Consider the following 23,829-nt stretch of genomic DNA (forward strand, 5'->3'; position numbering starts at 1 on the left):
CTGTATTTGAACATCATCAGCTACTGTCTTAACAGGATTACATTATCCAGCTATGTTACTCTCTCAAAAACACAATTTTATGGTTTCTGAGCCCACTTTGTTATTTACTAAATCAGTCAAAAAGATGCTACCGTTGGATGGGAGCAGACCAGTCAATGAAGAACGATGTGGGACACAGGTAGAACTGCTACTGCTTGTGCTGGCAAGCGTCTCGAGCTTACAGCTTAAGTTACAGTTAAACAATGATACAGTCTGACATTTACACCAACACTGCCAGTACTGAGAAGTAAGTATATGACAGCGGTAACCTTAGATTTAGTAGCCCATACGCCCAAAACAACTACAGCAGGTAGTTTAGTCAACTAAAAAAACTAGCCAAGACATGTATCTGCACTTGTTACAACAGCTACAACCGAGCCAATCCCAGATGACACTGGGCGAGAGGCAGGGTACACCCGGGGCAGGTCGCCAGTTTATCACCGGGCTGTCAATACACACAAGCACTCACACTCACACCTACGGGCAATTTAGAGTCACCACTGAACCTTACCAATCAGCTTGTTTGACACACACACAGGGTCACCTGACGCACAGTCGAGATTTGGGAAGCACGTGCACTGGCTTCTTTGCGACTCCCACAACACCAATTCTGTGTAGGCTCATGGTGACGTTTTCACAGAGTGCCCTTGAAAAAGCCTGCAAAGATGTGTAGTCCTGCCAAGTTTCTATTTCTGTTTCTATTTGTTCTAAAAGAACCCACTGGAAGGGACACACCATCATTGAGAGACAGGGACATGATATCATTTAAAATGGGTCTAACAGCAGACACCTTCAGATAGTGTCTCCTAGAAGACATTCTGTCTTCTGCTGTTCATATGAAAATTGACATCACGGTACGAAGTGAGTATAAATGTCAGCTTGTCAGTTTTTGAAAGCAATTGTTGGGGTACAAGAATTCAGGGCTACAGGAACTATAACAACTCAGGAAACCTTGTAGGCTCTTGAGGGCACAAAGACTTGAGCCCACAGGACTTTGATTCCCAGCACCCTGGTCTATATTTAGACTGTTATCTGCAGTGGAACACTAGAACAGGGAGCAAACCACACACAAAGCAACAGCACCATCCTCACGGCTCAGGTCGATCATTTTACACAAAGGAACAGAGAGATGCTTGTTAAATAATGAAGAAGCACAGACTGTTCCTCAACACACTGACGGGCTTGTTAGTCAACGAGCCTGAGCAGAGGTGTGAGTTAAAGCTATTACTAAACCTGCTATAAACATAGCTGCAAGTGGGGTTCATAAAAGAAGAATGCAACCCTAAATCACACAGAAACTGCTTTAATAACGTCTGTTCTAACTTGTGGAAACAGGCCTTTTGAGGTTTCTAATTTAACAACATCTGAAGAAGCAGCAGCAGCAGCATGGCTGTCGATTTCTGTTTAGTTGATGCCAACTTCTTTTCTGCCTGTGACGTCAGTAACTCCTCATAGATCTGCAGCCTGGGATTGCGTAAACTTAGAAAGCCCATATGGATTACAATGAATATTTTACAAAATTGAACATTTTTTCTGTCACAAACAGGAGACCAAATCAGAAAATAATCAAAGGGCTAAAATTAAGTGAGATGAGACTGGATTTTACTCACAGTAAAATAATAGAAATTGACAAAACTGACTGAAATCATATTGTGTCTCAGCACAACACACCGTGACGTCAGAAAATATTAAGACATATATTGCTCTCCCTCAACACTGAATTTGCAATAAAATAATGACTGAGATTAAAGTGCTAAGTTTAGATTTAAGGGTGAGGACATGAACCACACTGAGTGACTCATGGCAACCACCCAGTTATAGGAAAATACTGAAAAGTAATCATCCTAATCATAAACAAATGGCAGTCAAAGAGTTTTTAATGACTAAACATTGGCGTGGTCTTGATCTCTCTTTTCAGGATAAGGGTGAAGGCAAAAAGCTGCCAAAACAAACCAGATTTGAAGATGTTGGCTGTACGGGCCTGGCAGATGAAAGAAACAGGGTCAATTAACCATCTGCTGATGTTGACTGCAAATGATTTGATGCCAAAAATATAAAATGATACTTTATTATTTGAGGGCTAGGATTCAATTTATGAACGCGCTACAATACCTACATATATACACGTCTGACATAGTTGTAAGCACCCAAACTTCAAACTGAGAGTGAGCCTTCTCAGTCATTTTATGTCAAGTGAGAATAATGTTGCTGAATTCTGGTGGCATCCAATAATGCCTTAACTTTGGATGATAGACAATGTGAGTCTCATTGCTCTAACCGGAGAACAGCAGTGTGATACACTGAAGGTGAGAGCATAACTCAAAACAAGTACAGGGAATGAGAGCAAACACTCACATTCAGTTTATGCAGTCAAATTCAACACTTTATTCACATGTTTAACTGGTCTCAACATCAGAGAGGACAAACAGGGAGAGAGGATGGTATCAATGACATCAACTGGAAAGATTTAAACTAACATTTCATATGCACACACACACACACACACAACCAACAACAACACAATATAGCCAACAAACTAATTTTAAAAATGCTACAGTAAATGTTTTCTCAGCTATGATGGAAGCATAACTACTGGAAGTGAGATCACACTTGATCACAGTCAGGATTTGGTGTTGGATTTCTTCTTTGGCCAGCCTTATTAAAAATGCATCTGCTCCTGTTACTGTTGCACCAAAGTCTCTACTCAGCTTGGCAAATATTTCAGCCCATCGATTAGTTTCTTTAAGTGTGTTACAGAGATAGAACATGAGGTAATAAGTTTTAAATTTAGAAACAGAGTTCTTAGAGTCATCTTAGACTGTATGCTTCCTTTAATACCTTTTGCTTCTACATAGTCATAGTGTAGGTACGAGTATAAATCCCTTGTAACAAGGTCAAAGCTAAAAACTTATCCTTTGCTGTGGACCAAACACTTCTCAAATATCTCTACAAGTCATATTTTCCTCACTGAAAATGAAATCTGTCTAGTTACTATGGCTTGATCAGCCCCTCAACCTCTATTATAATTTTTCTTAAAACCTTAGGTGTCTAAAACGTGTATTTATTGAGCTTGTTCTGGCTCAGCACCTAAAAAAAACGAACTGTAAGCATATGTCCATTATTAATAGCAGGATAAGAGGGAGTAAAAAAATGATCAACCACAGTTGGAAGTCTGGGTGTTGTCAAACACTATCACAGGCCTTTGCTGGCTTACAGTTTAGTGTGTGCTGCATGTGACGGTGTGGTGAGATTACTGCAGTCTTCCTTCTGTGTCTCAGAGAGGAGAACCTGAGGAGAAGACAGTTGGTTTAACCCTCGCTAAACAAGTTGATACAGAAGCTTAGAAACTGAGGCCTCTGTGAGCGATCTCACCCCTTCTCATTATGCTGATGTCTTTCAGGCTACAGGATGGTGCTGCTGCTTTCATTTGGCCTTGATGACAAACTGCCTTTGAATAAAGCTATTGCGAGAGATAGCATTATACATGGGGTACATCCCAAGTATCTTATAAGCGTTGTCATTTTCTTTACTGGCATCTTTTCCTTATGTCTTAGTCCCACATACATAAGATGCAAGGAAAATGTGAGGAGAGAGGACTCAAGGAAACATGATATTAACAACATGAGACGTCCTTCCCTCAGATCCTTCATCTTCATGTCTTCAGATGTCCAGTTGTGTCCAAACAGTAACGGTCTAAAACTTTACAATGGAATAAAACAGAAAAACACAGGAAATTCTCACTTTGGAGAAGATGGATCCAGATTATTTTTGGCATTTTTGCTTGATTAAATGATTAATCAGTTATCAAAATTGTTGTCAAATGACCATTGATCTGCTTATTGAATAATCAACCAATCATTTTAGCTCGACCCATTAAACAAAAAGAAAATGTGTTTGTCACAGGTGAAACTGCAGTAACAATTTAATCAGTACAGTATGTTTTGTGGTCCTTTTTCATATTTCATACTTGTTTGAGCTAACCACTACTGATATCCAGATATTTATTTACTATGGCAGCAACTAAAGATTATTTTCATTAGCAATTAAAATGCCTGAAAATGTCTCACAAACAAAATGCCCTACAGCAAAAAGCGATGAACTAACAAAGTAAAAACCAAAAAGATTCATATTATGATTAAAAATGACAGAGACAAGCCTCAAATCCTCACTTCTGAAGAGATGAAACTGAGGAATATTTGATATTTTTGTTCAAAAATTACTAAAACAATTAACTGATTATCAAAATAATCAGCTAATTCTTGCATCTCTGTTATTTTCCTGCATAGAATAATGCAGTCTAGGAATGACAACACCACTACAGTGGAAAAACCAGAGGGGTTCTGCTAACTGACAATGGTCTTCTTCATCAACATGCGGCTAAACATCCTTCCAGGTCCATTAAGGTAATACTTAGTCATTCACTTCCCAGCCTGGATATTCAAGCCACTTACTCTAACCAGACAGAATGTTTTTTTTTTATCCTAATTTAATCATAACTATGAGTTGAGGATTTCAGTGCTGGATGGTGACATCATCAAGCACTCCTCTAAACCTGTCACCTAAAGGAGATTGATGTCCTACAGGACTTGGCTTGAGCCAGAGCTAAGTGTGGCTGCACCTACCATCTAGTCAGGCTCATTTCATCAATGATGGCTAGCTTCCTGCAGACTGACAAATGATCCTCAGATGATCCCAGATCACCCAAACATATGTTACTGAGAAACCCACTGAACTGATGACAGAGATATCATCATGACCTTGTGATAAAATAGACACAGAGCAAAAAGGATTTTGAAGCTTCAATTGAAACACTTAACCTCTTAACCTGGGTATAATGCCTGTGCCCAGGCAACCCATTCAGTAACCCGTTCAAGTGTGCAGAAAAAACAGAAAACCTGAAGCATCAGCATCACTGGCAGAGGAGTTTCTTATTGTCTGCAGTGAATGATCACTTTGGACTGTTGGTTTACATCAATAATATTTTCAATAACGTAAAATAAGGTAAAGCTTTGAAGACATATGTTTTCTCTCTGTCTAGCACACAAACATAAACAATTCACACACCTTTCATTTGCATTGCACATCAAAATTTGTTTCACAATCCACAAACGTTATACAGAAATGATGCTTCTGCACAATCCTCTGATATCCATTCATTTATCCTATATTTAAGAAATTGAGAGTATTTATATATGGTATATTTTCCTCCTGTGTGCCTGGAAGACATTCATCATCCTATGCAGTACAGCAATGCATAATGGGCACCAGTAGCATAGTTAATATTTTTAGTTTGAATATGAGAGTCATTTTATATTTATTTCTATGTTTTGTTATGCTTTTTCTTACATTCTCATGTTTTTGAGCTTTGAATTGTACTTCTGTGGTAAGGGATGCACATGCACTCACACTACCACAGGAATGCAAGTGTCCTCTATAGCTCAGCATAATATCCTAAATTTCAATCATATTTTTATAGCCTGCTCATGGTAATATTCGTCTTAACAGTGAGGGTATGATATCAGTAGATTTTAGGCATTTTTTCAGGACAGATTTCATTAAAATATCGTTAAAATGACTGATAACTGTAGCCTAAGTGTCTATGCATATGATTACTATTGTCCAGTTTGCTCTATAAATGGAGTTCAGTGTTTGAACTGTATTCTGTTGTTCCTGCTTCACACTCATTTAGACCCATTTTCTTGAATTAAACCACTGGACGGTGAAACGCCTTTTCCGGCAGGACAGGCCCTGAGTCAAACCAGAAATCCACTAAACCAACAGCATCCTTCACACCCATCTACACACATAACATTAATATACTGCCAGTGCATTTAAACATCTATGACGGTTTTACGGTTTCCACAATGAAAACAGCTATTCTAAAGCAAGCATCTTATGTCAATGGTTGTTTAATCTGAAATACTTTATTTGATATTTGCTAATTATTCGCGCTCATAAACAATATCTACAGGACACTGGGAATTTCTATATAATATATATATATATGATCTTATGTGTATGCAGTAATACAGAGAAAAATCTCACCTTTATAGATTTCTATCCGGCTGCTCCACCGCGTCCAGCACCCGCAGAAGCACCACCGCTGTCAAGTCAGAAAGGTTCTGCAACATAACATCCGGCTATGACTTTCAAAATAAAAGCCAGAATCTTAAAGCTAGGAGGAGTCAAGTGTGGAAGGGAGCTATTGTGGAGTAGTCTAATGCCTTGTCAACACTAATGCCTTGTCAACTGGAGATTCAGGTGAATGATGCTAGCGGCGACTAATGAGGAACAGCTACAGTCTAGTAAGCTCACTTCATTCTAACTCGACACATTCAAAGTTTTAAACTTGTAGCTAGTCTTCGGGGACAGTTATAGCTGCCTCACTTGACATCACTTCCAAGTCTGTAAACATAGTTTGATGTGTAAAATAGGTGTTTTTTTCTTAAACTGATGAATTTTTCCAGTAATTAGTTCCAACAATTTTATTTTGAGAGTTTTTCCGGTCGTTCTGTATCTTCGCCATCTTAACGTTTTTATGCCAAAAGATTGGCAGGTGGCCGGGATTTTTCAGGCCGAGTGGAAGAGTGACAGTCTATCTGGCGAATCCAGAGCCGCGACGTAATAGCTTTCCTTCAAACACTCCACTTCAAATAGGTCTACTCGGTCTATCATTTATTATTGATGAGCGCTGCCGAGAACCTGAATTATTGATCAGGAGGTCACCAGTAACCACTGGTGCCGTTTCCACACAGTCCATGATGGATTGAACATATCAATATTATAGGAATAGTCTACTACTAATAGCCTACAGGAGCTATTTGTTAGTTAGTTAGTTGGAGTTAGAACCTATTTTTCTAAAGGTTTGCTTAATTTAAACTGGATTATATATACATTATGACAATGACATTATGACACTGCAGGCTTAAAATAAACCAAAATCACTCTAAAGTACATGTGTATTTTAAAGCACCATAACCACGATTACATCTTAAATAAATAAGTGATGGTAAACACAGCCAGGAGCCCTTCCTATAGGCTACAAACACACACTTGTGCACTAATGCAGGTAAACATGCTTTTATTAGTCTGCATTGTTTTGTCAGCAACAGACACCTGACAGTATCTACTGTCTGAAGAAGGTTTGCAGTAATAAATGTTAGTATAAGATTAACCAAGCTATTAGAAAGAGTCAGTCACCTGCAATTATCAATGTTAATAAATCATGGGTTGTACACTCCATTAGGTCTGCAGCTGTAGTTTTTCTAAGCAGGTTTTGATTGGCTTTTGATCCAGATGTTCTGCAGCCTTAAACGTCTCTCTAAAAATTAATAAAGGAGATTGCTAAAAGAGCATTGTTATGATAAAAGAGCATTGGAATTTCCCCACTGTGGGATCAATAAAGTTCTATCCTTATAACCTGGAAACCAGTAAGTTGTTCTTACAACTTATCTAGCGTTTGTAAATGATTTATCATCCATTAATAAAGCCTTTCATAACCTGTGCCTCGTCAGAATGTGGCAGCGAATATTCTTTAAATTTCATAAATTCATGATAATGACTAACAGACTACTGTACTTTAACCGTAACAATCACTGAACTAGGTCTCCCCCTCCCATCACTGTTCTTTGGAGCTCTTTTCTGGCAATCATTCATCCCAACCAGCAGGTGGCGATCATAAATCCATTATGCTTTATCTAAGTGTCAAAGTTTATTTCCACCGTATAGGTCTTAAGTAAAGGTGAGGTTAGACGTAGCTCAAAAACTTTTTTGGTTTGGGGTAAGGCTGGTATAAAGTTAAACACTGCAAATACAAGTGCTTGTGGTCAGTGATAAGGTTTGGTTTAGATTTAGGATCGAAACATCGAGCGGAAAGCGGACTGAATATCAGCTCAGATACGACTCTTACCGGTTTGTTGCATGTGGCTTTCAGTGTTGTAAAAATTGAATATATAATGTTGTACACTAAGGTCAGTGTCAGCGCTTGTGGTTTGCCATATTGAGAGCGGCAAATGAGCGGTTGCCTACTGCTACATCGATAGGGCCTCCGAGCCATTAACCTTGGTTAAAATCAGCCAAACAGCTAGCTGGTTAACAGCTAAGTTAGCTAACATTAATGTTCCAACCGGGCCAAGCAGCTGGTCAGTGACTACATGAGCTTGGACCTGTTTCAGTCTAAAAAACACCTCCGTCAACTGTGAATGGATGCAAAAACTTTATTCTAATACTAATAGGCCAGACCGAACACATAGTAGCTTCATCACATGTAAAAGAAAAACATACTAGAGCTGAAACACTTAGTGGGTTGTTAAAGAAATAATCCTCAACAATTGTGATAATCATTTTTGACATTTTCCAAGAATAAATGCTGCATGTTGTTCAGTTTGGATAATCAATAAAGACAGTGTTGTGGCGAATATATTGTATAGTGCGTTTTTACACATTTGTTAAATTAGTGCAGTGTAGAAATGTATGGGCCAGAGATTTCTCTACTTAATCAGCAAGTGTTGCTGAGTTTTGTTTATTTATTTTAATCATATGGATGGATGGATTTTAATCATATTCAGTATTTAAAAAAAAAAAAAACTTCCACACAGAAAGAGACAGCTATTTTTCTCCCCCAGATGACAGTTCTCTCTGCGGCCCAAACATCATGCTTCCCCGTGCGGGTAAAGAGTTTCTGGTTCGGATACGGTTCTCCTGGCGGCCACTTTTCCAGGGCCGGTATTTGTTGTTCACCAACACCCTGAGTTGTGGAGGCATGCTGGCACTGGGAGATGTCCTGCAGCAGACCTGGGAGATCCACAAGGACCCAGGTCACGTCAGACAATGGAGGAGGACAGGTGAGAGGGGGGACAGTAAAATTTTGCTCTCAGCCTGGTGTGAAGTTACCCTTCCAAATTCACCAGTATAGTTTTTGAAATCGCTTAATATACTGTATAATATTTGTGTGTTCTGGTTATTGTTTTCTTTTGGTTTATTTCCCCATAAAGGTCGCATGTTTGTTGCGGGATGCTCTATGGGTCCACTTCTGCACTACTGGTACTCCTGGCTGGATGGAGTATATGTGGGCAAAGCTGTGAGAACTGTGGGAAAGAAGGTTATTTTGGACCAGCTGATTGCCTCACCGATACTCGGGATGTGGTATTTTTTAGGTAAGATGATAGTGACACCAATTTGTTTGTCTCCTTTCTCACTTAGTACCCATATACGCCTCAAGATTCATCAGTGTGTTACCATGTTTGCCTATGACACACACACATTAGACTGAGTGTACAGAGTCAAAGGTTGTTATTAAAGATGTTAGAGAGATAAGACAAAAGATGGCTTACGTCAGTGTCACAGATGAAAGGAGTTCAAACGTTGTCTATGATAAACAGTTTGATTTGACTGTAAAGGAGTTCAAACGTCTATGATAAACAGTTTGATTTGACTGACATTTTCTTCATGACTGTCAGACATCTTTTATAAGAGTTCGCCACTCCTCCAGCCTTATCTGAAGTTGAAAGTTGAAACGTGGCCCTGACGTACATCTGACAGACTACTCTGTTTATTGCAGGTATGGGTGTCATGGAGGGACACACTTTATCCGAAGGATTGGAGGAGTTTAAAGATAAGTTCTGGGAATTTTATAAGGCAAGTACACTTCTCAGGGTCTGACCTGCAGATCAGTGTACATCTAGTCAGGTTATCATTCACAAGTTCTTGTTTGTTCATAATCAGAGATAAAAAGCACAATTTTTTGAGTTTGTAACTTATACTGAACATGACCTGTTTGTGTTAGTGTCCACAAGCAGAAAAATTTGAGCAGAAATGTGAGCATGAGACCAGACTTTCCAAACATGAACAACCGAGCTGACCGCATTCTACATATATGAAAAAGCACTACATTCAGATAACATACAGGGTTGGTCCTGTTTACGCTGGGCGATCTGTCTGGGTTTACTGATGCTAATTTGTGTTGTTCTTGCTGGCAGGCGGACTGGTGTGTTTGGCCTGCTGCTCAGGTGATCAACTTCTACTTCCTCTCGCCCAAATTCCGTGTCATGTACATCAACTTTATCACCTTAGGGTGGGACACCTACCTCTCCTACCTCAAACACAGAGTAAGTAGGCCACACAGGAGTTTAAAGGCACATTTTGCTCAATGTTTCAGAGAGAATTTTTATTTCTTTGCTTAAATTTTTTTTCTATCACTGTGTATTTATTACTGTGCTTATGTAATGTAAAGCATATCAAATGATGAAAGTGGGTGATATAGCTCTTGTCAAGGGGTTTCTGTTGTGTCGACAGGATGGCAGCCAGCACGCTGACCTGGTGTCAGACAGCAGTGCCGTGGAGGGACATCAGGAAGTGCTCCCTCCATCCAGAACTCTGGAGGAGAAATCGTAGGGATGGAGTTGATGCTCACTAGCAAAAGAAAGTTCCAGTGTTCTTATCTCTTCTATTTTTTTGTCCTCCTTTGCAAAAATGCCGAGAGGCAGTTTTTTTTCCCCTCCTACAACCAACTGCTTCTCTGTCATGTTTAAACTGAGCATGCAGTTCTTCCTGAACACAGGAGGAGGAGTTTATTTTTAAGGTGAAGTGCTATAACACTTGTCCCTACAGTTTAACTGTATCCAAGTCCAGTTTGTCTGTGAATTTGCAGTGTACTTCTGCTGCAGGAGAAGTTGGGGATGAAAAGCTGTTTGACTGCCCATGATTACTGTACTTAAATCCAGTTTGCTGTGGGCGGTTGTAGTTGGCAACTTGTGGCTGCAACTGGCAATAGATTTCCAGAATTTTCAACCAAGCATCATCTGTGCTGTGTTGTACCCAAAGCTTTGAAAACTACAATGGTATTTTATTCATTTGGTGCTGTTTTTTCTGGTCTGACAGGGATCAGTCATTATTGATATAAAATGGCTAAACAGCTGCTTTGTTTTTAAAGCCAACCTACATTAACCTGTGTAGGCTTTGCCTTAATGTGTAGCCAACTAATATAATTTATACCTGGTCTTTAGTTTATCCCTTATAAATAAGGCAGAACAGTGAATCTTTGAAGTGATTGTTCTTGACTGTAAGAGTTTTCATATTTTATATAGCGAATACTCAAATATACAAACAAACGTGATTCCTGATAAACTGAGGAAGTGAAATCAATTTATTTGCAAATTTTACAGTTGTTTTTACACTAGTCCCTGAACATTTAACCTAATATACTGTATGTCTCCAGCAGCTAATTTGTAAATGAGAAACTTTTACTTCTGGCAGGTCAGAAGATGAATCAGTTTATGTGATGACAGAAAAAAGCTGCATAAATGGTGTAAATACATTATGTACATACGTGTGCCTTTGTATTACATTATATTACATTATGGAGTTTTTTTTTAAATACTGATTAAATGTATGTTTTGGTTTTATCACTTTAAGAGCATAGACATCAATAAGAAAAAGAAATTGTGAATTTTACCAAATATAATTACATTTTATCTCTTTTCTAAGTGTATGATGACTTTTTTGTAGAATCTTGTATCATAATTATACATTTTGTTTGATCAACGTAACAGTAATAGTCTTCAAAGTTTGGACAAAAAAATAAAGACATTATAGTACCTCTTCATTTTTATGGAAACAACTTTAAGTACTTAGTAATTTAAGTAATTTAAACATGAAGGCTGTTTTAAGTTACGACTCAACTAAGAATTTGGGCAAAAATCCTCCCACGAATCAGTTTTTTTTAAAACTCTAAAATACATTTCTGATATGCTTATTTGTACAATTATTAATTTTTACTTTGAGGTTCAGTTATTTGCACTTTATTGATCCTCATGACATCTCTCTAATATTAGTAGTTTATATTTTTCACATCCTTCAGCTTCAGGCAAGGTTTTAGACTCAAAGAGCTTGTTGTAGTGTGTGTCATACAACCTTAGTGTCATTATTTAGGTACAATAAAACATTTTTTCATTTCAAGATTATGTTAAAGAACAAAAGTAATAAGAAATTTAAAAACATGCAAAATTTGGTAAAACTGACTGAACAGGTGCAATTGCAAGATATGAAGAAGCAAATGTTTCTGTTTGAACAGAAAGTGAAACTTGTGTTATGTGCAACAGGAAAGATCTTCAGTATTAACACCACCAAAGTAAAAGTTTCCACTCTGGGGTAACCTGGATCACTATATGTTACTCTGATATAAAATCAAGAAAGCTCATATAAATGTCACTTTAATGTGTTTGAATAACAACAGCAGGGATGGAGCTATGAGCAAATACAGAGGCTTGTTCAAATATTGGCTAATCAGTTTAAAGGATGTAATATGTACCAACCCAAGGTTTAGTCAGGCGTTCAGCATATCCTGCCCTCAAGGATGTAGTCTGCGTGTATGTGTATGTGTGTTGCCATTATGACCGCCAGTCTTTCATTTCTCAACATGGCTGCAGTGATGCACCTCACTTTACTAGTGTCCCTGTTTGCAGTTACAGGCTGTACAGGTAAGTCTACATTTCATATCTTTAACTTATTAAACTGATAATAGGTTGAGAACTGGCTCAGTCATATAACGATGTAAAGTTACAGAAACAGGAAACTTTGTACAGTGAAAGGAAGTTTGTCTGAAGTGGTTTGGTTGCAGGTTTTTTTCTCAGTATTCAAGAATATGCTGCATTTAGTACATTACCTATGCCTAAAATACAAATATTTGAGTCCAGGGTAGCAATAAAACATTCAGATTTGTAGCCAATGGTAGAGGAAATGCAATCTTTACTTCAGTAAAAGTAGCAAAACTACAGTGTAAAAATACTGTTAAAAGTAAAAGTATTACAAATAAGATGAGACTTAAGTAAAAGTACAAAAGTATTTGCCCCAAAATATACCCAAAGTGCCAAAAGTAAAGGTGCTCATTATGCAGAGTAGCACATTTCACATTAATGTACATCATATTATTGAATTAGCATCGATGATTATTGTGTACATCACTTCATCAATCATGAAGCTTGCTGACTCTGAATTAAATTTTGTTGACGGTAAGGCCTCAAACATGCAACCTCGACTGATCGGCTGATACCGTCTCAGGGTTTTTCAAAGATTATGTACCAAGTATATATTTTTTGAAAAATAGGGCGCTTAGCTTTATGACTCAAATGTGATACATGAGAGGGAAAAACTGGGGTAAGTCCAAGTGTAATACTGTGTATGTAGCCTACATGCTTTGTCATCAGCTGAAGCTAGCCTAAAGTGGATGTGTGCCCACAATTATCTCCTTGTTGTATAACACTCATTCCCTGTGCCTCTGTTGTAAACAGCTTTTTAAAAATCTCAGATGTGAATTCTGTCATTAAGATAGTTTTTTTTTTTTTTGTAGTCACCATCACTCCATCTGCAGGTACACAGGAACCACAGTTAACCACAGATGCTAGTTTGGCTGTGTTTGATGATAATCCATCCACTGTGCAACCCACCAACAGCACAACACAGCACCCAGATACAACACACAAGAGTAGCACTGCAGCCACTTCAGAAAAAGTATCATCGTCACTATCGCCCTTAACTTCCCAACAAACACCTAATGGGACAGTGGAGACACATCCCAGCATCCTTCCTGAGACTACAATGACCAACCAGATGATCAACCAGACGAGCAACCAGACGATCAACCAGATGACCGACCAGAATACGGACCAGATGACGGACCAGACGACCAACCAGACGACTGACCAGATAATCAACCAGATGATCAACCAGATGACCAACCAGACGATCAACCAGATGACCGACCAGAAGACGGACCAAAATATGGACCAGATAATCAACCAGACAACCGACCAGATGACCGACCAGAATACGGACCAGACGACCGATGAGATGACCGAGCAGATAATCAACCAGACGCCCGACCAGATGATGGACCAGATGACCGACCAGACAACCGACCAGATGACGGACCAGACGACCAACCAGACGACTGACCAGACAACTATCCAGTTGACCAACCAGATGTTCGATGAGAAAAGCACTTTCACATTTACAGACCCACCACCAGACATCACAGGAGCCAGCAACCAAAATGCATCCCACCCAGGTCAGGATACTGTCATGGTTTGGGGGTTTATTGTTTATTCTGAATCAGAGACCAATGATAAAATCTGCAGAAAGATGAGAAAATGTAAACAAACTGCAATCCTTTCACATAGTTCTTCTACCACTTGCTATCATATTGTAGGTCCATATATTAACCAGCCTAGAGTACTGTCCAGCTTAAAGTTTTGTTGGGGACCCAGTTGTGTATTTTGTATAGGCCAGTCTGACATCACCCCATGAGGTGGCTTATGTGGACTGCATAGTTTTGCATTGTTTGTCAGTCACCGAATCCTTCCATTTCTTGCTCCATTCAGTTTAGGTACCTGACTATATAATTAAACTTTTAGCTATAGTCTTAATCTGTTGCCCTTTTTCACATTTTGTCAGTACACTTGGGTTTTCCAGCTTGTAGCGTCAAACTTCTGGTACAGTAATACCAAAGTGTAAGCTACATGTGGTCAAAAAACTACAAGTACTTGTTTGTAAAAGTGTGTAAACACTCCCACTCCTGTGATTGAAACCTAGCAAAACAAAACAAAAACATTTAAAAAAGAGACCAGAGATACTGGTAAAGTGAACTGACACGAAAATAGATTTATGAAGCCACAGACTAGTACGTAGCCAAAGTGACTAGTTTAGTTAGCAGCAAAATGATCTCAGGAAACAAAATTTTAAATCACCAATGACAAAATGTCTGTAATTTTAAAAAAGATGCCTACTGATATTACTCCAACAAGTACATTTAGAGAGTAGATAAAACATGTCTATTAATATTTGCTTTATACCAGCACTGACAAAATGGCAGATCGTCAATTACTGTAACTGCAAATGTGTTGAACTGGGGTGAACTGCTAGTAGCAGAATAGTACACAGATTTATAAAAAGTATTATTATAATGTTTGTAACTTTCAATTTTATTATATATTATGTGTCTTCACTAGACAATCTAGACTTCTATAAATGTATTTTATCCAGTTTGCTGAATAGCAAGGAGGGTAAATTTTTGTTTGTCTCACCCTCAGTTTTTTCACAAGAAACTGAGGAACGTAATGTGGAATCAAGCCCTGGCCTTGCGGCCATCCTCTGTATCTTCTCTATCATCCTTGTCCTTGTGGTGGTGGTTGCCACACTGAAATGCATTAAATCACCGAGGTCCAACTTTGAGAGGCTTGAAGATTTGCCAATGGTGAGTTAGAAAAACTGTTGTTGAAAATTTTTGTAAATTTATTTCAGTCCTTGCCAAATTGGGTACATATCACATTTGGACAAGATCGTTAAAGGTTATTCGTTTGTTTTTTGTCATGCCAGCAACTAGCAGATGGAAATATTTCACTTCACAGCAAATGCCATAAAATTTTGAGCTGACACTCATGGTTCCCTTAACTTTTTATCTAATGCCATCATCAGGTCAAAACTTCAATTTATCCAGTGTTACTTTGTGTTAATGTTAGCATCCAAACACTAGTATACTAAGATGATGAACATCATAAGCTTTGTACCCAAGACATTTTTATCATTATTACAGCTTCACAGAGTTGCTGCCCTGATTGTAGATGCTTAGTCCTGTTTGTTATTCAGTGCCATTTTCCTAAACCTGTTTGACATGACATAAACACACTGTGTACTGAGTGCTGTTGTGTAGCCACAGAGGGGAGGCTGCATTGTGCACATGTCAAAATGTAACCAATTAAATGAGACATGCACAAATCAGGTTGAAAGCAAAATGGAAGGCACCAAATAAAATGTATGAAGAGCAGGAACCAAGAATAATACACAAGAATATACTGAGGTACCTCTTGGTGTGTGCAGTTTGCCTGGTATTTTCACCAGCAGAGGGCAATGATTGCTGGTGATTATGTAGAATATTAAACTGCAAACAAGGTGCGTCTCTGGCTGCACTACAGAATCTTGCTCCACAGGGAACTGGACTGTGAAACCTGGCAGTGTAAGGGCTGGTATTTAAAATGTTTTCGACTGCCATGTGTCATTACTTCGTTGGTCTGTTGCTGTCTCATTGCTGCCACACACATGCTGACTGAATTGTCAGTGTGTGAAAATGTCTCAAGAACATGACAGTGTGTGGTGAGCATGTAGTGACTAAATACTTCTTCAGAAAGAAAAGCTTATGATTAGCATTGTCTCAGCATGCCAGCAGCTAACCTATTCAGACATTTGGCATGCTGGAGTCTTGGGTTAATAAGTGACAGGACTACACTCTATGCTGTATTTTTGTGTACTGTATTTTACAAAACAACTGTGAACATATTGTAAGGGCTATCGTAGTGAATATATATTTTTTTTCCTGCCTGTGGAGATTTCAGACAGAACCAAACACATCTTCACACTGTACTGAGTTTTAACATTCACCACATAACATTTTTATGGAACTAGGTTTTAGTTGATATTCCTTCAGTGGCCCTGCATGAAACACAACATTTCATACAACATATTGAATTAACAATACTCAAAACACACTTGCATTTCACACAGTGAAAAAGGTACTGTGGGGACAACAATTTGAATTTGTGAATTGGACACGAGCCAAGTCAGTTCAGAGTTCTTGGAAAATCAAAGTTCAGTCAGGATTATTATATAACACCCCTATTTACAACGACTGGTATCGATTGGGCCAGTCAGTTACATCTTTGTCCCAACACTTTTACAAGGTCATACAAGCATACTGAGAATATTTTGCATGTCCTTTGTTGAAGTATCCCACTGTTATTTCAGTATCTTTTTCCATCCTTTGAAACTTTGCTTAAAATTTATACAATAACACTGCAGAGGAGTCACAAAGCTTAACATAAACCTGAAGACAGGAAATGGTGCTGATCTTCTTAAGACTAGCCCAGTCACTTTTGACAGTTAGCCTTTTAGTACATTTCTGGGAACAGACTTTGATTTTTGTTTTCTCTTGTCTCGGCTTCTGTACAGTCAAAAACCAGAACTTTTCTATTTTGTGAAATCCTGCTGTTTTTATTGTATCAACTACTAAAATTCAGCACAAGATGGGGTACACCCAACCTACTTGTTATCCTAAATATTACTATCAATTTTTTTTTATATCCAAATACACTCCTAATGTAAAGGAGCACACAACTTTGCAGACTCCTTGAGCCTTATTGCTGAATCACCTTTATGTTGAGATCAGTTGGTTTGTATCACCAGACATCTGCTTTGCAGACTGTATTATGAATTAATTTGTTTGTTTGACTCTCTTTGTTGTTTATATATATCACTTCAGGGCACTGTAAACGAGGTGTCTCCATTTGCCCAGTACGCAAAATAACAGACCAGACATTGTCACACACCGAAGTCCAGGAGGAGGAGTCCAGAAATGTCATCCACGCCAGCAGTGATTCCACTTCTACACAACTCTCTGTCCTGCTCTTTACAAAACACTTTTGTCAGTGACAGTAAATATATTTCCTGGTCAGCTTTGACCTTTGACCTGTTTATTTGGTGGCTTGTGACTCTGCTGCTCTGAAGCTTAATCAGAAAGGGAATCAGCCTAAAAGGTACAAATGTAACGTTTACCAAGTTGGTGATGTCTATCCTCATAAGCACTTACAATTCATTATTGTATTTTTACATTTAACAACTGTGGTTGTAAGAATGAAATGTATTCCTTGATGATTTTTGGATATGCACATTTACTTAGATGTATACTTTGTGTTATCAGGAAGATGTATTTACAGTTGTGAAAGTGTACTTAAAATTTATGTTATCTGAATGTGCAAATACAGTACCACAGTGTAAAAATACTCAGTTACAAATAAAAAGTCCTGTATTCAAAATGTTGCTCAAATAAAACTACAAAAGTATTATCATCAAAACTACTTAAAGTTCTAAAAGTACTCATTCTGCTGAATAGCACAGTGCACACATTGTGTATCATATTATTGGACTATAATTATTGATGTATTATTGTGCACATCACTTTTAATGTTGCAACTGGTAAAGGTGGAGTTAATGTTAACGATTTGATATACTTAGAATTTGAAGTATTTTATATATTGCTAGGTTTATTGGTTTATTAGTTCATATGATACCCCTTTAGCTTCTAGGTAAGGAAGCCAGTCTTCCTGGGGTCCAGGTAAAACACATCACAACACAAATTACAAAAATAAATGAAAACATCAACATCACAATTAAAGCATTCATTCAGTACCCAAATCAAAATACAAACAAACAAACTGTAATACCTTTTACATTTATACAAATAATTTTGATTGATTGATTTGATTGATTTTATTCTTTCAAACATGCAGAACAGAACAAATGAACAAATGACAACAACACACATAATTACACATATCCAACCAATGCTAATCCAGAATCAGTTTGCTTACACCTATTACATGTTTGAATGGAGTAGGAAGAAGTCAGACTTATCCAGTCCTACCCCATGACATCATATTATACAAAATTTCATGCATCATCAGCTGCAAGCAGTATCTCTACATAGATAAAACAGAGTGTTTCCTCAATGCCTTCTCGAATACATTCATAAAAATAAACAAAATAACAGACAGCTGGGTAGCTCATAAGTCAGGGATCAATAAAATCTTATAATTATACTGTGTTTTGTTATAGGAACTAAAGTTATCAAATAAATGCAAAGAATAAAAAGTACAATATTTTTCTCTAAAATGTTGAAGCATGAAATAGCAGAAAATGAAAATAATGCAAATATAACTCAAAATTGCACTTATGTACAGTACTTGAGTAAATGTACTTACTTTCCAACTCTCGTTTTATGCATAGAAATATAACTGTAATTGGAATGTACAAGTGCTTGTGAAGTGTAATTTGTGGCATGTTATTTATTGCCATATATGATGTATAATGCTAGAAATAATGCCAACAAAGTACAGGTACATTTATAGCTTGTTACCTTGCAAATTGAAACAGATTTGACTCCTCAATCCTGACTACTATAATCATGGTCAACAGATAATCTCCTCATTTTTGTAATAAACTATTGCCCAGAAACCGGACAAATTGTGGCACTTTCCCACATTTTAATTACGGTTCAAAGACAAAATCGCTTTCACTCTGTACATCTCCTCACATATAATGTTGGCACATGTACAGTAATCCTCTGTGCAGCAAAACTGCTCTCTGCCATTACTTTTAATTATATTAACATCCATCATACAGCTCCATCTAGTAATGGCAGAGACATGCAGACGTCTTCCAGTCAACAAAGAAATTGTCAAAAAACCTTCATGCTATTAAAAAAGCAATGTGTTTATGCTCAGAGATTGCAATAAAATCTGGGTGGTTATACATGTCAGACAGATATGAAGTACATAACTGTGATGTTGTAGTAAAATAAAATGGATATGCTTTTAGATTTCTTGTATTGGTTGTTGTGACTCACATTGATATTATGCACCCAACACTCCTCCCAAACCTGCTCTGTTGTCTTATCAACTGCACTTTAGCATGCCAAGTTTCTCCAGATAGATGGGTCCAACTCCAGAGATAAAGTGTGTTGTCTGTAGGGTTTGATGGTGATGATTACCCAAAAAGGCCAGAGTTGGGCCCCTGTGGCCAAGCTGAATGTGTGTCTGGATGAGTGTGGTCTTTTTTTTAATCAGGGAAATGAGTGTAACCTCACTAGTGATACACTGTCAGTGGAGAAGGTAAAGGTCTGATGTATCGGCCCATTCACATGGAAGAAAGGTTTGTTGTTGTTTTTTTTTAATAACATGTACACAACTGTTGATTCTGGTGAACCAACTTCTTTACCTTTGATATTTCTCAAATAGATTTTTACATTTCTTTAGTCTGGTTATTTTTTGCTTGCATGGTGACCACAGGCATTTCTAACTTTGTGTAAATGGCAGCTCTCCGTCAAATCTCATCCATATGTCAGGACTTTTATACATGAACTGTAGTTTGAAACAACACATAAGTACAGTGCCTTGCGAAAGTATTCGGCCCCCTTGAACTTTGCGACCTTTTGCCACATTTCAGGCTTCAAACATAAAGATATAAAACTGTAATTTTTTGTGAAGAATCAACAACAAGTGGGACACAATCATGAAGTGGAACGAAATCTATTGGATATTTCAAACTTTTTTAACAAATAAAAAACTGAAAAATTGGGCGTGCAAAATTATTCAGCCCCTTTACTTTCAGTGCAGCAAACTCTCTCCAGAAGTTCAGTGAGGATCTCTGAATGATCCAATGTTGACCTAAATGACTAATGATGATAAATAGAATCCACCTGTGTGTAATCAAGTCTCCGTATAAATGCACCTGCACTGTGATAGTCTCAGAGGTCTGTTTAAAGTGCAGGGAGCATCATGAAGAACAAGGAACACACCAGGCAGGTCCGAGATACTGTTGTGGAGATGTTTAAAGCTGGATTTGGATACAAAAAGATTTCCCAAACTTTAAACATCCCAAGGAGCACTGTGCAAGCAATAATATTGAAATGGAAGGAGTATCAGACCACTGCAAATCTACCAAGACCTGACCGTCCCTCTAAACTTTCAGCTCATACAAGGAGAAGACTGATCAGAGAGGCAGCCAAGAGGCCCATGATCACTCTGAATGAACTGCAGAGATCTACAGCTGAGGTGGGAGACTCTGTCCATAGGACAACAATCAGTCGTATACTGCACAAATCTGGCCCTTATGGAAGAGTGGCAAGAAGAAAGCCATTTCTTAAAGATATCCATAAAAAGTGTCATTTAAAGTTTGCCACAAGCCACCTGGAAGACACACCAAACATGTGGAAGAAGGTGCTCTGGTCAGATGAAACCAAAATCGAACTTTTTGGCAACAATGCAAAACGTTATGTTTGGCGTAAAAGCAACACAGCTCATCACCCTGAACACACCATCCCCACTGTCAAACATGGTGGTGGCAGCATCATGGTTTGGGCCTGCTTTTCTTCAGCAGGGACAGGGAAGATGGTTAAAATTGATGGGAAGATGGATGGAGCCAAATACAGGAACATTCTGGAAGGAAACCTGATGGAGTCTGCAAAAGACCTGAGACTGGGACGGAGATTTGTCTTCCAACAAGACAATGATCCAAAACATAAAGCAAAATCTACAATGGAATGGTTCACAAATAAACATATCCAGGTGTTAGAATGGCCAAGTCAAAGTCCAGACCTGAATCCAATCGAGAATCTGTGGAAAGAACTGAAAACTGCTGTTCACAAACGCTCTCCATCCAACCTCACTGAGCTCGAGCTGTTTTGCAAGGAGGAATGGGCAAAAATTTCAGTCTCTCGATGTGCAAAACTGATAGACATACCCCAAGCGACTTACAGCTGTAATCGCAGCAAAAGGTGGCGCTACAAAGTATTAACTTAAGGGGGCTGAATAATTTTGCACGCCCAATTTTTCAGTTTTTTATTTGTTAAAAAAGTTTGAAATATCCAATAAATTTCGTTCCACTTCATGATTGTGTCCCACTTGTTGTTGATTCTTCACAAAAAATTACAGTTTTATATCTTTATGTTTGAAGCCTGAAATGTGGCAAAAGGTCGCAAAGTTCAAGGGGGCCGAATACTTTCGCAAGGCACTGTAAGTGTCCAATTACTTTTTTTTCCTTTGGGAACTGTATTAATAGGCCTTTTAATAGGCCTATTGATTTAAACCTCCTCACATTACATCTCAGACACTTTAATGTACCATTTTTATTTCAGATTGAATGTGCAGAAGCACAGAGACTATAAAAAACTGTGTAGCTGTTCAAATACTACAGACTGGACTGTAAAGGGAGTCACCAGGTAGGAGTCCAAAAGGAACAGTCAAAAAGGGGCAAGAAACATGAGTAACTAAGAAAAAACATGCAGGGAAATAAACAGACATGAGTAGGCCAACAGATAAGACCGCCCGACCTAGATAACAGATAAGAGCATGATGTGTGTTATATAGCCTATAGGCTATATAAACCAGAGATAAAATAAATAAAATGACATGGTATTAAAATAAAGTATTAGAGTAAAATTAAATAGCCCAAAGGAAAAGAGAAAAAACAATAAATCAAGTTGTTTAGTTAAATCCCAGAGCTACGCTTCCTGTCATGTGATCCGGCCGTCGACGTAACAGTGACGGCTGGGTACGCCGCGAAGCATGTTGCCGAGTATGAAGTCTAACAAACTAACTTGCTACAAAAGAAATGAAAAACTGCGATAACAACAGTGTTACCTGACACGCACATTCAGCTCTTCAGCGGAATTGTCCTGCTAAGAAAACTCGCGAAGACGTCCGGACGCTGAGGTGAGTGAAAATGTGTCCTAAAATTTCCCTCTTGACTTTAAAACAGATGCGCTCAGAGAGTCAGGTGATGAATGCATGTATTGTAACTACTACTAAGTTCCCAGTGTAAAGGTGAGCAACTTGAGGGGCAGACGGTTTGCTCATGGGAAAAGACAATTCTAAAAAAATCACAGATTTCACTATAGTAGTCTTGTACTATTCCTATCGAAGGACATAAAGCTTATTTGTGATGCTCAATGGTGATTTTGGACTTTTATAAACCTAATTAATGTAATATCTAATGGCTGTGTGTTTCTGTCACTTTACAGCCAATTTTTATATCCCTACAATATTTCTGTAACCTAAAAACACAATACATTTCTATGGAAGTTCGTCATACTCTTTGTGTCATGGTAATACTCATACACGGACTCGCCTTGCTATAATATTTGTTTAATATCCCTATAATGTCTATCATAAGTGTTTATTATAAGATTAGGGCAGCACATATTCAGTAGTCCTAGTACCAGTCACAGTTATTAATATCATGTAAGCAGCAGAGTGTTTGTTGGAATAATTCTGCTTCATGAGGAAACCAACATGGAATGTATTTGGCCAAAACATTTGTTCCCTCCTTCTGTCTTTATCTCCTTCCTTCCTCCATATCTGCTTCCTTCCTTCAGTTTCTTTAACTCTGACGCTGATGGTCAGACACAATTTCTTTTACTTTTTTGTGTCTGTGAAGAGAGGAAGATTCAGTTTACCTCGTTTAATCGATTATTGTCTCTGTTGTCTGTTTTATCTCTGACTTTCTTTCTGACTCTCACACACACATTTTCAGAATTGGATGACAAATTGTGAGAGGAAAAATATGTCACATCTGTCAGTACATTCAGCATTCAGCCTATCCACTGTGTCTGCACTTTCTGCTCCTATTTGGGGTTGTTTTTGGCCCGTTGCTTCACAGCAAGTAGTTTCTGGGTTCGAGCCCCAGTGTGTTTCTGTGTGGAGTTTGCGTGTTCTCCCTGTGCCTGCGTGGTTTCTGTCTGGGTACTCCAGCTTCCTGCCACAGTCCAAAGACATGCAGGTTGACTGGTGACTCTAAATTGCCCGTAGTGCTGAGTGTGGTTGTCTGATTTTGTTTATTGTACTATAACTTTTTCTGATATATTACACACAAGTGGTTTTTCTCTAGATGCTCTCTGTGTGTACTAGGAAATTTTACATTCATTGTCACTGAATTGTTTAATCACTGGCCGTCAAAAGGTTTCCACAGTCAGATACAGTATGTACATTAAGACTGACTGTACCTGTTGTGCTTTCCTCCACACCTACATGAGTTACAAAGTTCTGCACAAACCCTCTACCAGCCTGCTCAGGATTAAACACATTCTGTCAGACCATGTTTTCTGATGTGGGAAACTGAGACGCCATCACTTTCATTATTTTGACAAGAAACACAGAAAACCAGGCATGGCTGTTCTCCCTGTGTCCATTA

At 38.2% G+C, this 23,829-nt stretch overlaps 4 protein-coding genes across 5 annotated transcripts in view; 3 read left to right on the top strand and 1 right to left on the bottom strand.

Annotated features, from left to right (window-relative positions):
• The window catches only part of rab3ab (RAB3A, member RAS oncogene family, b), a 14,493-nt gene extending 8,159 nt beyond the window's left edge, over positions 1-6,334 (bottom strand). The window contains exon 1 of the mRNA XM_020612099.1: positions 6,085-6,334. The gene's annotated coding sequence lies outside the window, so the exon portion shown is untranslated. The remainder of the gene's footprint in view (positions 1-6,084) is intronic.
• Positions 6,335-7,721: 1,387 nt separating this feature from the next.
• Positions 7,722-11,491, top strand: mpv17l2 (MPV17 mitochondrial inner membrane protein like 2). Its single transcript, XM_020612001.1, has 6 exons — positions 7,722-7,950; positions 8,664-8,882; positions 9,033-9,194; positions 9,599-9,675; positions 10,017-10,145; positions 10,333-11,491. The coding sequence occupies exons 2-6, from the start codon at positions 8,693-8,695 to the stop codon at positions 10,429-10,431; spliced, it is 657 nt and encodes a 218-aa protein (XP_020467657.1). The 5' UTR covers positions 7,722-7,950; positions 8,664-8,692; the 3' UTR covers positions 10,432-11,491.
• A 947-nt stretch (positions 11,492-12,438) lies between these two features.
• cist1 (colon, intestine and stomach enriched 1) lies at positions 12,439-17,780 on the top strand. Its single transcript, XM_020612113.1, has 4 exons — positions 12,439-12,515; positions 13,385-14,101; positions 15,123-15,286; positions 17,345-17,780. Exons 1-4 carry the CDS (start codon positions 12,455-12,457, stop codon positions 17,387-17,389), a joined length of 987 nt encoding a protein of 328 aa, XP_020467769.1. The 5' UTR covers positions 12,439-12,454; the 3' UTR covers positions 17,390-17,780.
• A 4,423-nt stretch (positions 17,781-22,203) lies between these two features.
• pde4cb (phosphodiesterase 4C, cAMP-specific b) overlaps positions 22,204-23,829 on the top strand; it is a 97,709-nt gene continuing 96,083 nt past the window's right edge. For both annotated transcript variants that reach the window (XM_020612055.1, XM_020612054.1), the window contains exon 1: positions 22,204-22,352. The gene's annotated coding sequence lies outside the window, so the exon portion shown is untranslated. The remainder of the gene's footprint in view (positions 22,353-23,829) is intronic.

Source organism: Monopterus albus, unplaced genomic scaffold (genome assembly GCF_001952655.1).
Source record: "Monopterus albus unplaced genomic scaffold, M_albus_1.0 scaffold120.1, whole genome shotgun sequence".
In the NCBI taxonomy this organism is placed as follows: Eukaryota; Metazoa; Chordata; class Actinopteri; order Synbranchiformes; family Synbranchidae; genus Monopterus; species Monopterus albus.

What these genes read in the sequence shown, in the direction of transcription:
- cist1 (XM_020612113.1), top strand. Translation starts at nt 12,455, where the DNA reads ATGGCTGCAGTGATGCACCTCACTTTACTAGTGTCCCTGTTTGCAGTT. An exon ending in CCAAAATGCATCCCACCCAG is followed by an intron (nt 14,102 to 15,122) that starts GTCAGGATACTG and finishes TCTCACCCTCAG; the next exon opens with TTTTTTCACAAGAAACTGAG. An exon ending in GGCTTGAAGATTTGCCAATG is followed by an intron (nt 15,287 to 17,344) that starts GTGAGTTAGAAA and finishes ATATCACTTCAG; the next exon opens with GGCACTGTAAACGAGGTGTC.
- mpv17l2 (XM_020612001.1), top strand. Translation starts at nt 8,693, where the DNA reads ATGCTTCCCCGTGCGGGTAAAGAGTTTCTGGTTCGGATACGGTTCTCC. An exon ending in CGGGATGTGGTATTTTTTAG is followed by an intron (nt 9,195 to 9,598) that starts GTAAGATGATAG and finishes TGTTTATTGCAG; the next exon opens with GTATGGGTGTCATGGAGGGA. An exon ending in TCTCCTACCTCAAACACAGA is followed by an intron (nt 10,146 to 10,332) that starts GTAAGTAGGCCA and finishes TTGTGTCGACAG; the next exon opens with GATGGCAGCCAGCACGCTGA.